Source organism: Lolium rigidum, chromosome 5, assembly GCF_022539505.1.
Source record: "Lolium rigidum isolate FL_2022 chromosome 5, APGP_CSIRO_Lrig_0.1, whole genome shotgun sequence".
Lineage (NCBI taxonomy): Eukaryota > Viridiplantae > Streptophyta > Magnoliopsida > Poales > Poaceae > Lolium > Lolium rigidum.
The window spans coordinates 229,073,865-229,088,276 of record NC_061512.1 but is presented as its reverse complement, the minus strand read 5'-3'; the positions used below and the strand labels follow the sequence as shown (position 1 = coordinate 229,088,276).

Here is a 14,412-nt window from a genome sequence, read left to right as displayed (position 1 = left end):
TCTCTAATTAGTAATGTAAGAAACCTTGGTATTGCACGAGCTGGAGGTTGACAAGAAAATGATGAAACCTTGGTTTCTAACAGATACCTACCCATCATAGCACCACTAAACGGCGCCCAGATAGCATCTCCGCCACCGAGGTCACAAGACCAAGGATTTCTCCCAGAGCCATCGCGCCCCACTGACTCCTAAGCCAGCATCTGTTGCGGCACCACCAACAGCTAGATCGGCGGGGAGGAAGAAGGTAGATAGAGGGTGGAGGTCTGACCTTCGGGATTCGGTGCGAGCAGAGGCAGCTGCCCTCGCACGGCCCACCTTCGCCATCAACCCGTCGTCCGCATGGACCAAGGCAGCGGTCTACAGCAACCGCAACACAACCGGCCGCTTGGTCAACGTCACCACTCCGCAGGATGCTGCTGCTTCGGTTCCAGAGCCCCGTCGGGGAAGCCGCTAGACAAGACCGCCCTCGCCTAAGGACGAGGTAGAGGCCAGCCGTCGGAGAAGGAGAAGCCCGTTGAGCCGCCGCCTTGGTCATGGCAAACCCTACGCGGAGATCCTCCATCTAGCCACCGTGGGGGGGGGGGGGGTCGGAGAGCTCAAATCCCCGCTGCCCCCTTCACCGACATCGCGAGCTAGCCCAACGACGTCTCTGTGTTCGAGTAAGAGTAGCACCTGGAAGCCAGGCTGCCTAGCCCTGGACGGCCCAGAGCAGACCCAACGCCCACCGCCGCCACAAGAACTGGGCGTTGGATCCCCAGATCCGCCACGCCCAAATCCACCGCAGCCACCACCCACCAGTCATCGCGCAGCCAACCACCAGGAAGAGGAGCTGACGGAGATCCGGGGTGGCCGCCCCAGCTTCCGCTTGCTACGAGCTCTAGCCGCTGCTCCCTAGCTGCAGTTGCCGGCCTCCAGCGGCCCCAACAGGCGGAGAGAAGAAGACCTATCCCGCAACCTTTGGCGGCAGGGCCCGTCCCCACCACATTCGGAGCCAGCCGGCCGGGCCGGAGTCCTTGAGCGACAGCCTGGTGGGCGTTTAATTGATCATGTGGTGAATTTAATTTATCCTAATCTAAATACATGAAATTCTCCTCTCACAGTAAACCATCTGGTGGAATGCAGTCTCCATGGAAGCTTATTCTGAATTTTCCTTATCTTTTTGTATACGAATTAGTCTGCTTGTTAATTAAATCCACACCAAATGTGACATTTTCTACATACGGTATCAAATAAAGCAAAATTAATCAGAGCTTGTTATGTGGTACTACAAACAATAGATTTGTTAGGCACGGTATGGTGGAAAAATGGCTAACGAACTAATTATGTACTACCTCTGTCTAAATAGATGCCAAAAGTTTGTTTAAATTTGAATGTATCTAGACACGATTTAGTGTATAGATACATCTATATTTAAATAAATCTTTGGAATCTATTTATGGACGGAGGGAGTACTTATTACTAATCGATTTATTTAATTTGTACTAATTATGTACTGATTGATTTATTGTATGTCATGTTGATCATGCGGCAAGATCTAGCAGCACAGGGATCTCATTGTAGGATCTCATTGTAAATGATTGATAGATTTGAGGTGTTTTTATAGTGAAGATAAAATATACTAAATGGTCTTCTTTGCAGTGTACACAACTAGATGCATGGATCTTGAAGTATAAAATGGACGCCCCAGATAAGCCTGCGACACCCACATATGTAGAGTGTGATTTCCGTAGCTAGCAGAACTGCCCAGTCTGTGTTGTGTAATAATACTGCACTGGTTGTGATTAAGCTATGCAGTTACGTAGTATAATTCAAGGTCATTGTGCTTCCTGTGTGTCCAGCTGGATCGGTTTGAGCTACTCGGGCACCTTTTCTGTTTGTACTGTTAAATCCCATCTGAATCCGATGGTAACTACCTCTGTACCTTGAGACCAAGTTGAGAGGCACATGTTCAGGCATCTCATCTCCGAGAGAATCCTGCACGGCTCGGCGCGGTTCTCGTTCCCGCTTGTACGTTCAACTCATAACCGCCACCAGGGAATCCCCAGCTCTAGATCTTCGCCTGTACTAGCCAGATTTATCTTGTCTCGATCGGGTGCTGAGAGTATTTATTTGATGCACGAGAAGCAGAATGCTTCTACATTTGTGTTTCTCGCGCGCGGCAATGGCGGCTGATCTGCCGTTCTTCTCGTGGCATGCGCTGCTCTGCCTGGTGTTGTTCACGGTGCATTGCACCGTCGACGTCCCTGTGTCGTCCGCAATGGACTGCGACGGCGATGATCGCGCCGCGCTGCTGAGGGTCAAGTCACAGCTGGGCGACCCGGTCCAGCTATTGTCCTGGCTCCCGTCCACCAACTGCTGCGCCTGGGAGCCACCCGCCGTCTTCTGCTCCGCGGCCGGCCGCGTAACGGGGCTGGCGCTCTCCTCCCTCGACGGCGTCCGCGCGCCCGTGCCACCGGCGCTCGGCGAGCTTCCGGAGCTGGTCATCCTCCAGGTGCAGTCCGTTCGCGGCCTGTCCGGCCCCATACCTCCTTCCTTGGCCAACCTCACACGCCTCGAGGACCTCAACATCGCTGGCACCTCCATCTCCGGCCCGGTGCCGGGCTTCCTCGCCGGCATCGCCACCCTCCGCACCATCGTCATCGCCGACGGCAAGCTCGCGGGCTCGATCCCCGCCTGCCTCAGCAGCCTCCCCGAGCTCCGGTACCTGGACCTCAGCGGCAACATGCTCACGGGCGCCATCCCGCCGGGACTGCTGCACGGGAGCTTCCGGTTCCTGATCCTGGCCAACAACCGGCTCACGGGAGAGATCCCGGCCGACCTCGGCGATGCCGACGTAGACACCCTTGACCTCTCCCGCAACCGGCTCGCCGGCGACCCGTCGCCGTTCCTGTTCAGCATGACCAAGGCGGCGGCCAAGATGGACCTGTCGTGGAACGAGCTTGAGTTCGACATGACCGACGTGAGGTTCCCGCACCACCTCAGGTACCTGGACCTCAGCCACAACAGGATCAACGGGAGCGTCCCCAAGTCGCTGCGGGACGTCAGGGTCGACCACTTCGACGTCAGCTACAATGGCCTCTGCGGCGAGATCCCGGCGGGGAGGTTCATGGAGCTGCACGGGCCGGACTGCTACGACCAGAACAAGTGCCTGTGCGGCACGCCGCTGCCTCCCTGCACCGCGGACACGGGTCCGTAGTCTGATTAGACGATTCAGGTTTGTTCGCGCATGAGTGGAACTTGCAACGTGATGACAGTGATTAGTGGGTGGCTATCTGACATCTGAAAGAGGTTTTTGCTTCGGTACTGCAAACTTTGACACCGAATAGACGGCCAGGATCTTTCGATATCTTTTTATTAGGAAGCCTAAAGCTAGTACACCCGTTACGCGAATTCTAAAACAATGGAAAGCTCATGGAAAACCATTGACTTATCTTTGCTTAAGATTAACAATGTCATATGTCAAAGACGTGAGTTTGGGTCTACTCGGATAGATCCCGAGCTACCTGTATCTCTTTCTTGACAATGATCACGGTGTCCTCTGTTTACTTCGGTTGAGTGATCGCCACTTGTATCGAATGTGCACTACTCCATGAAAGTGATCCGCTGACAAATTCGTCATCCACCACGAGGTGGAAGAGCTGCGTTCCTGTTTTGGAGTCTTGCTTTTGGAGAAGCTGGACTTCTCATGTTACCTTGGTTGTGTTAGTACGACTATTAAAAGGAATAGATCACTGTAGCAGATTTTTTATTATTATTCTTTTTTTGGGGGTTATGTCACTAGTAGAAAATAGACATATAGTCCCGGTGCGTTTGGGCCTTTAATCCCGGTTTTGCAACCGGGACTGGACCTTGGGGACTAAAGGTCCTCCCCTTTAGTCCCGATTATAATACAAACCGGGACTAAAGGCCCGCCATGCGGCGGGCGTGCGTCGGAACGAATGACCTATAGTCCCGGTTTGTAACACGAACCGGGACTAAAAACTATTTCGTTAAATTTTTATCTATTTGGTTTTCTAATTATCTTTCACTTCCTATTTGTTTCTATTTTTTCAGTATTTCTAGTATTTCAGTTATTAGCTAAGTTTAGTCTCTAACTACACTTAATCTCTAGTCAAATTACTGACTCGTGGTCAAACTTTCCGCTCGGTCATCCATCCTCCCACTACTTCAGCACTAGCACGCTTAACTTCTGTTGACGTCAGAAACCCACCGGCGGGCAGCGACGGGCAACACCGTAGAGCCGGGAACAACCTAGGGCTGCGGCTGGCCGAGGTCCCTCCGAGCGACGGCCCGCAAAGCCTTCTGGTCACACGTCCGATGCTGATGCAAGGGCGTGCCACCTGACCTATACCCGGTCGGGAAGGTGATGGAGATGCCTCGCTTAGTTTCCTGCATGGCATACACGTAAACATTAAATACGAGCCTCGATCGGCTCTCGGGTTATCCCGTGAATCGGCTCGAGGAGCCGATCCACCCATGATTCGTACGAGGTGCACGAATATATGGTGGTCCTGCTTGATCAAGATAAAGCTAATGAGATCTACGACGATTTAGGGTTTTCACAGCATAATCGGATCATCCTACTCAGGATTGGGCCTCGCGGCCACGCACGGTGATCGTAATCCGATCCTAGACAAGGCCTAAAAACCAACACGAGGTTGATCCCCGGAACATCCTGTCTAGGACTAGCAAACGACATCCTACGTACCGCTGGATCCTCCAGCCCCTTGTAAGGCCTAACTATTGCAGATATTAAACTAATCCTTGATGAACAAGGAGCAACCGTAACGGATCAGATCTACTAAATAATGATCAAGCGGGGTGCCGCCCCTACACCTAAGATAGGTGTAAGGGCGGCTAGACATGCAAGGGTTGCACTACGATAGCATGTTACACGAAGAACTATGCTAACCCTAACACATCTATGATAACTACGTTGCTCGCCATCAACAAGGCTTCGATACGAGCAACGCATGAACAACGTGGAGCTTGTGCTTGCCTAGATCGCAAGATGCGATCTAGGCAGCATGTTGCTTACCGGTAGAAACCCTCGAGACGAAGGAGTTGGCGATGCGCCGAGATTGATTTGTTGGTTGAACGTTGGTTGTTGTTTATTCCATAAACCCTAGATACATATTTATAGTCCAGGGGACTTTCTAATTTAGGCGTGCACCTAACCGTGCACGGGTCAAACTCTATCTTTTAATCTAAGATGCGATCTACTATAATACAGATACACGGGTAACTTAGCCCAAATTCTTCGTGCAAGGCCGCTTCAGAGATCTTTCACGTGTAATCTTCCAAGCCCATCTCCCTTACGGCCCACCTCCTGATTTGGCCAAAATCTGGTGATAACACATGCCCCCCTGGTTTTGGTAATGATAATTTCAAAACCATCCTATTTTTCCTTCGAAGGGTCATGTCGTGGCAGAGCAGAACCGTCGCAGTATTCTTCATCATGATAACTTGCCTTCTTAACTTCTCTGCATGATTTGACAGTTTTGGCACCACCTCCTCGGAAATCACCACATCATTAAATTTCCCCGTCCCCTTTATTTTTAACCGCGTCGAGCGGTTTGCTTCTTCATTCTCCTGCTCCGCAGTAGCTATCGGCGAACAAAAACCCTTCTCAGCTGCCATGGATTCCTCTTCCTCCTCCAGCCTGTCCTTCCAGTCCTCCTCCTCCAGCGAGCTCGAGCAGGAGGTCAATCTGATGGCCATCTACGAGGCCCGCGCCCCAGAGTATTGGGATGCGCGGGACTGGGATTTCTCCATTGAATCGGAAGACGACGAACCCCTGACCGATGGGGAGGAGGACCTCCAGTTCCTCGTCGACGGGGAGCTGGTACCGGCGAGCGACGACGACCTCTTCCCATGGGAGACCGTTCCCTCCTCCGACGAGGAGGAAGAAGAGGCGGATGAGTTGGAGGACGACTCCTCCTCCGCGGGATACCCGCCGGCCAAGCGCTTCCGTGGCTGGGCCAGGTCGGATGACGACGACGACGACGACGAGGAGGATGAGGCCCCTGCCGGCGGCTTCATTAGCAGCGACGAGGAGCCCGCCGGTAGCAGCGCCGACGGCAGCTACGATGACGACGACGAGGGCAGCGACGGCCCTTAGATCAGGGAGTAGCACAGGGCTAGTAGTAGTAGTGCATTAGGCATCGGATGATCTTTTGAGAGCCATCGGCTCTTTCTTGTAAAAATCTCTCTTCGAATCAATGAAAATCGTTCCAATGTGATTCTCCATTTGTTCAATTTCAAATCTTCCGACTGTCAAAACAAGTCAACGCACCAAGAACCGATAGCAACGTATCGGCTTTTCACCCTCACATGCCCATAAGGCCGAACTCAAATCCCAAATCAGACAGATATCCAGGCAAACACTCCTTGAATTCAGACTGTAACTTGATATCTGACCACAACATCTTGCAACTCTAAAGTCGATGTCTGTGCATCGGCTGTTTCAAAAAACTTTCTACTGGCCAATTTCATGCATCGGCCTCCACATTTTACTGTCCATCATCCCACATGCTTGGGAAGTACTTCTCGAGGTGCCGTCCACTGACAGCCACTGGAAACTTCACACCATCCTTCAATTCTTCACTGATGATCCTGAGATCTGGTGGGCAACGTAGAGTCTTCAGGAAAGCCTTTGAATTCTTCCAACCAGACCCAATGGTCTTCTTCAAACACTCATCATTTTGTGAAGAAGGTTGCAACGAAGGTTTAGCCGATGGTACCCCAATCGGCTCCTGAACAGAACATTTACCAGGCCTGCTGCCCCCCGAGCCTTGCTCAAGGCGAGAACGTCGGCGAGTATGCACCAAAGCCGATCACCTTCCTTCCCTTGAACGCAGATATATCTCTTCTGACAGCCTTGCTGAACTAGCACCAAGGGTTGAAAATCCTCAATAAGAAGGTTCAGGTACCAGAATTGGCTCCAGGCAGCTGAGGAAGGTTTCATTGTTTTACTCTCTCGATGAAGCAGAAGGCCCCACAGCTGGACTGGACTTGGTGAAGATTCGTGCTTTGAACATGTATCCAGTAGGTCCTGCGTGGTCATGCTAGAGTCGATGGCTACGCATCGGCTGTATGTCATAAAAAAAAATTTTACTGGCCGGTTTTTTCCTATCGGCCCCCAGTATTTTACTGCACACATGTTTACTGCACATGTTCATCTGATTAGGTGCCCCCCCGAGCCGAATCTGTCAGGGAACTGCAGATATCGGCTCTGTAGTTAACTTAGGCCCTTGTATTTGCACGTCGGCTCCGGTAGGACCAATGTCGAACACAAACAGAACGTGTGGTGAGGATAATTTTGGCCGATTACTGGAATCGGCCTCCATATTGATTGAAGCGCTGAATGAAGGTTTTTGCAATGTCCCTCCATATATCCCTGGGGCCAATCCCAAGGATCGGCCTCGCCATGTTTTCTCATCCGTCTGATGTTGCTACACGGTCAAGCCGGTGGATAAAACCAGCCTAACCCCATCTTTTATCCCGTCGATGCGCTCGCAATCGTCAAAAACGGGTGCCTCGTGTAATCCTGGAGCCATAACTCCCACCATGTTTGTGTCAGCCGATGTTTCGTCATCGGCTTTCCTTTGCTTGGGGCGCCACTCCATTTTCTGTGGTCGACCCTCTTCATCCAGGGTTCGCTGAACTTTTGCAGCCAGATCAGGTCGCGCCTTCCTTAGTGTATGCAAGTACAACCTTTCGGCTTCCTCCAGGCCGCGCAATCGCTGAACCCTGCGCTTCTGGGAACGGCTGAGTCCATCAGGGCACCACCTTGGACGGTGGTACCTGTCTTCTTCTTCTCCCTCGTCTTCTGAATCCTTGAGATCTTCCAATCGAGGGGACTCAACGCGTTTGCTTTGAGGCGGGAGAGGTCCTAAGCGTTGGAACACAGACACGTTGGCTGCCTCCTTCTTCTTCTGGTTGCATTCTGGGCAATTGCCGATTGTGGGCAATCGGCTCATTCCTGAATCCCAGCAGTGTCTGAAGAAGGGGCAGTCCCGGTGCTCGTCGTTGTCGTCTTGCTCCCTTGATTTTCCTATGGCACGGCGCTCGTGCTCCTCCTCATCGTGATCATGCCGACGATATCTTCGGCTTCTCTAGCCAGACGATCTCCTTCATCATCATAGCTGGACCGTCGGCGTTGGTCATACTGACTTACATACTTGTTGAGGAGGTGATCAGAGAGGGGTCGCTGATATCTTATGTTCTTCACTTCTCCCTCTATGACGTAGCGCTTGCCATCATGACGGAGCCGATCGCGTGGAGCGGCCTCCTCTGTGTCCTTGCTACGAGAGCAGCTGCCCTCGTCTCCATCCTTGCCAGGGTGGTGCCCAGGTCCCACCATGTTGACGCTGAACGAGGGTCCTGGCTGGCAACCTTCAGGGTAAGTGCATCCCACCATGTTAACGGCGGGGAAGGGGTGAGTGTCGACCTTCATGGCGTACTGGTTGAAAATCAGCCGTCCTTGTTCTATCGCCATTTGGATCTGCTGACGCCACACCCTGCAGTCGTTGGTGGCATGGGAGAGCGAATTATGCCATTTGCAGTATGGCTTTCCATTCAGCTCCTGTACCGTGGGGAATTTGAGACCTTCGGGTGTCTTCAACTGCTTCTCCTTGAGTAACAGGTCGAAGATTTGCTCAGTCTTGGTCACGTCAAAATCAAACCCCCTGGGCGGGCCTGGTGGCTTTACCCATTTGCAGGACACGGGGGTTGCCCCCCGAGTCCATTCAACCACTGCTACCTCTTGATCTCCCGCAGAAACCGCGTCTTCCTCTGCTTCGACCAGGACTACTGGACGCTTGAATTTGTCCTGGTACAAGTCCGGGTGGCGCTGTTCATATGCTGACAGTTTCTGAACCATGTGCGCCAGTGAAGGATAATCTGCTTGGGAGGCCATGTCCTTGATTTGTGAGGCAAGGCCCGCCACTGCCAATTCGACTGCCTCTTTTTCAGTCACACGAACCGAATAACATCGGTTCCTCAGATTTCTGAAGCGCTGGATGTATTCCGCCACGGTTTCTCCACGCTTCGACGTACTTGTGCTAGATCGGCAAGGCCGGACTCGGCAGCGTCCGAGTGATACCGCATGTGGAACCGTTCTTCCAATCGCTTCCAAGTCCGGATCGAGTTCGGTGGCAACGAGGTGTACCACCCGAAAGCCGATCCCGTGAGGGACTGTGAGAAGTACCTCACGCGTAGTGGATCCGACACTGAAGCCGTTCCAAGCTGCGCCAAGTATCGGCTTACATGCTCGATGGAGCTGGAGCCATCTGATCCACTGAATTTGGAGAAATCAGGGAGCCGATACTTAGGTGGTAGTGGGACCAATTCGTATTCATCGGGATACGGCTTGGAATAGCCGATCGTCCTTCTTTTCGGCACCATGCCGAACTGGTCCCTCAGGATCGTGCTGATCTGATCCACGGTGCTGGCTGTAGGAGTCGAACTCTGAAGATTCGCCGGGGTGGCGTACTTAGCCAGCCACGCTTGTTTTTCCAGCTCTGAGCCAACTGCAGGAGCTGTGCTCTGGAGGTTCGTCGGGGTGGCGTATTTAGTTAGCCACGTCTGCTTCTCACGATCCGTTGCTGACGTTCCTCCTGTTTTCCCAGAAGCCCCTGATGTCGCGGCCTGGTTTGTGAGCGCCCAGTTACCGCAATCTGGCACATACGTGCAGATGTACCCGTGAGGGATCTCCTTAGGTGCCTCCTGCAAGAGCCGGCGGTCACTAGGGTCACCACCGATCTTGTAGACGACGAATGCCGGTGAAGCCGGCACCTCCGGTGCTGCCAACGCAAATGGCAGCGGTGGACGGGACTCGGAGTGGCAACTCTCCTTGATGTGTCCCGAGAGCTGGTCCCGACGGCGAGTACCGGTGCCTCATGATCTCCTGGATCACGCGAAGAGCGACACGCTCCAACGTGTTTACCGAGGTTTTCGAGTGGCGGTGTAGCGAGTGAGCCACCAAGTAGTTGATCTCCTGCCGCGGGGACCTGGTGCGTTCCTCCGACGGGGCGAGAGAGGTCTATCCCATCTAGTGCACCGTTAGGCGAGAACCCCTTCCACTCGATGCCATGTGAACGGGTCTCGTGGAAAGAGCCGATGAGGTCGGCTTCGAGGATGACTTTGATCTCGTCATACTTCTTCTTGAGCTCGTCGGTCGGATCCTCGTATGTGACCGGCGTGCCGTCCGCCATCTCGGATGTAGATGGCGATGTGGTTGATGTAGAAGCTTGTCCCACCGGGCGTGCCGAGAATATGTTGACGTCGGAAACCCACCGGCGGGCAGCGACGGCAACACCGTAGAGCCGGGAACAACCTAGGGCTGCGGCTGGCCGAGGTCCCTCCGAGCGACGGCCCGCAAAGCCTTCGGTCACACGTCCGATGCTGATGCAAGGGCGTGCCACCTGACCTATACCCGGTCGGGAAGGTGATGGAGATGCCTCGCTTAGTTTCCTGCATGGCATACACGTAAACATTAAATACGAGCCTCGATCGGCTCTCGGGTTATCTCGTGAATCGGCTCAGGGAGCCGATCCACCCATGATTCGTACGAGGTGCACGAATATATGGTGGTCCTGCTTGATCAAGATAAAACTAATGAGATCTACGACGATTTAGGGTTTTCACAGCATAATCGGATCATCCTACTCAGGATTGGGCCTCGCGGCCACGCACGGTGATCGTAATCCGATCCTAGACAAGGCCTAAAAACCAACACGAGGTTGATCCCCGGAACATCCTGTCTAGGACTAGCAAACGACACCCTACGTACCGCTAGATCCTCCAGCCCCTTGTAAGGCCTAACTATTGCAGATATTAAACTAATCCTTGATGAACAAGGAGCAACCGTAACGGATCAGATCTACTAAATAATGATCAAGCGGGGTGCCGCCCCTACACCTAAGATAGGTGTAAGGGCGGCTAGACATGCAAGGGTTGCACTACGATAGCATGTTACACGAAGAACTATGCTAACCCTAACACATCTATGATAACTACGTTGCTCGCCATCAACAAGGCTTCGATACGAGCAACGCATGAACAACGTGGAGCTTGTGCTTGCCTAGATCGCAAGATGCGATCTAGGCAGCATGTTGCTTACCGGTAGAAACCCTCGAGACGAAGGAGTTGGCGATGCGCCGAGATTGATTTGTTGGTTGAACGTTGGTTGTTGTTTATTCCATAAACCCTAGATACATATTTATAGTCCAGGGGACTTTCTAATTTAGGCGTGCACCTAACCGTGCACGGGTCAAACTCTATCTTTTAATCTAAGATGCGATCTACTATAATACAGATACACGGGTAACTTAGCCCAAATTCTTCGTGCAAGGCCGCTTCAGAGATCTTTCACGTGTAATCTTCCAAGCCCATCTCCCTTACGGCCCACCTCCTGATTTGGACAAAATCTGGTGATAACAACTTCCGAGTTCCTTCCCGTCCTGCTTCCAAGTACTTTGCGCGCATGTTGTTGATACTAGTATCATATCAATCCTATTAACATGTTGGTCGATGTCACACTTATTTATTGTTTGAATTCCAAATTAATTGTTTTAATAAATAAAAATAATAATGTAATAATAATCTTCAATAAATAAATAAAGATTAACTTTTTAATTTGTATTATACTTATTTTTAAATTTTTACTTTTTAAATAAATTTTTTTGCCAAACTAAAACCTGAAAATTTGAAAATCTAAAAATTGGCTAACTTTATGGTTAAGTAATAGTAATCTTTATGCATGATGCAATTACTAATTTAAATTTTAGAAAAATATAAAATACTGAATTTCTAGCAAAAACTAAAATCTTCCTGCTTTCATATTTTCATTTGAAACTTTGAGAATCTAAATATTGGCTAACTGGGTAAACCCGGGTGAATTCGGATGTAACTTTTTCCCACGATTATTTCTATATAATATACTTTTTTCCCAACGTCGTATGCAAAAAATAATGCCGTTTTTCCTTTTTCTAAACTTTTCATGCAAAAAAAGTTAAAATTCAAATTTATTAATTTCCCGTAACGGTAGGTTGCGTAACATACATGAATCTCAACAGATTTGATTTTTTGAATTTTCTATCATTTTCTTTTGTATTTTACAAAGCCAAAAAAAAACCTAGAAATCCTTTAGTCCCGGTTGGTAAAGCGTACCGGGACTAAAGGTCCCGATTGTTAATACCAACCGGGACTAAAGACTTTTGTCCCCGGAGGCAGCCTGCCGCCACCCCTTTAGTCCGAGTTGGTACCGGGTCTAAAGGTTCCAAAAAAATCGGGACTAAAACCTTTTTAGGATGGACCGGGACCAATGCCTTCCATTAGTCCCGGTTTGTTTTTAAAACAGGGCTAAAGCTCCCAGGGATGCTGGACAAAATCCCTGTTTTCTACTGGTGTGCGCATCCTAATGCCACTAGGGAAATCCGTTATTGTAGAGGCTAGGTATAATTGGTATCAGCACGATATTAATATATGCTATTTGTCGGAAAAAATGCGGTAGAACTACAGAGGTAGAAGATTCACTTGCCTCACTCCCCGCGTGTTTCAAATGAGGGGCCCGGCCCCTTTGATGCATATGACAATCTAACAACAAACTAGCTGCTTGATTCTGTGAATATAACGGGGTTCAAAATCTTCATGACAAGCACTTCTAGAAATTGAGCTTGAGTAAAATATCAGCAACTCTGCCCAAGGACGACAAGATGCAGAGGCGGGAACTAGCGGAGGCCCACATCTGCACAAGGAAGCCCAGACAAGACCATGAAGGCAGCCCAATCCCAACCCGAAGTCGTTGGCGATAGCTGGGTGAAATAATCGTCTCCGATAAAGGCGGGCACTGTCTCCTGGGAGAGGCATCCGGTGGATCATGGCAAACGACACAGAGGGGAACTCCTCCTCCTACCTAGGTCTGCTTCCCCTTCCCCCTTCTTGCTATTTTCTTCTCTAACACGCTTGTTATTGTATCAAACCCAAATCATGTGTATGTGAAGAAAACCTAGATCCAAACTCATCAAGAGGTTTCAGAGCCATACCACGTCCCTTCCCCTGCCAATCGTGGAGTCAATCATCGAAACTCGCGGGACTCGCCAGCAAAAATCAGTCAAAGAGGAGTGTGAAGAAAGGTCCAACAAAAGCGACCCGGACGATTGGGACCTGGCAACGCGCGAGGCCGATATCGCCGGCGTCTATTGGTGGCGCAAGATTCGGAGCTAATATATCGTCTGTTAATACGTGATTGACTTTCATTTCTGCATGTCTCATACTCAGTTGCATACAAGGGCCACCGTGTACGATACTGACCGAGCATTTAACGACATTTATTTGCATGGTGCAGGATAGTTAGGATAGTTAGGCGTATGTAGCATTAATTGATAGAGGTGAGATTACATGCATTATTTTTCGAGCTAAATACACCACTCATCCCAATAGTTGTACTCTATGTGCAGTTTAGTCTCAATAGTTGTAAAATGGGGTGAAGTAGTCCCAAAAGTTGTCCCAATGTGCAACAGTAGTCTCAAATAATCCTAATAACAACAGGTGGCCTTGTTTTTTTTTTGCGAAATGGCCCCTACACATTTTCTATACCACATCTGGTCTTCTTGATGCCTAAAGGGCTTTGGGTCCCACCTGCCAGCTGAGACGAAAGAACTAAAAATTAACATGTTCTGAAGAGCATTCGAGCGCGCGACTGAATACCACAAGTCGACGCGGTAGCCACAAGGTCCAGCGCTTGTTTTTGTCAAATTGGGGAGCTTAAATGTTATTTAATATTGATCAGGTTAAAGGCAACAATATTTCTCTAGGCGTTTGGATTCAGTCAAATAGAAAACAAACCTTGTTTATTATTTCCTCACCTACATCTCCTGTTTCACGACTAGTGCTGGCTTCTGATTTGGGACAAAATCTCATAGTGATGATCAAGCTCGAGGAGAGCAGCGACGACGACATCTACCGGCCGACGCCCACGCGTCGGCGACGCTGGCCAGGGTTCGAGCAGCTGGTACGAGGCGGCGCCGCCCCAGGACGCCGCCGGCTTGAGCGACGACGGCACGGCGTGGACTACACGGCCTTCTACTGCCCATTTTAGGTTGGATTAATTTGTTTTGCTAGATTATACAACCTACTATTCATTTTTACCGAGCTAAACGAGCTACTCGTGAGTTAGATGAACTCGGCTCGTTTAGCTTGAACTCGTTTAACGACAAAATTTAAAACTCGGCTTGGCTCGTTATACACCGAGTTCGAGTCGAGCCGAGTCAAGTCACGAGTTACTCGTTTAGCTCGCGAGTTTCGAGTTTTAATTCCAGCCCTAGGTACGGCTGTTGCTTTGGTGTTGGCAGCTACCCTGTGTGGACGGCAGACTGCTTTTCACAACGGTGTTTCTCGTTGGCTTCT

The 14,412-nt window shown here is 50.5% G+C and overlaps 1 protein-coding gene across 1 annotated transcript; it reads left to right on the top strand.

Annotated features, from left to right (window-relative positions):
- The first annotated feature begins 2,161 nt into the window (after window positions 1-2,161).
- On the top strand, window positions 2,162-3,196 carry LOC124657202 (polygalacturonase inhibitor 1-like). Its single transcript, XM_047195787.1, has one exon. It carries the CDS (start codon window positions 2,162-2,164, stop codon window positions 3,194-3,196), a length of 1,035 nt encoding a protein of 344 aa, XP_047051743.1.
- The last annotated feature ends 11,216 nt before the right edge of the window (window positions 3,197-14,412 follow it).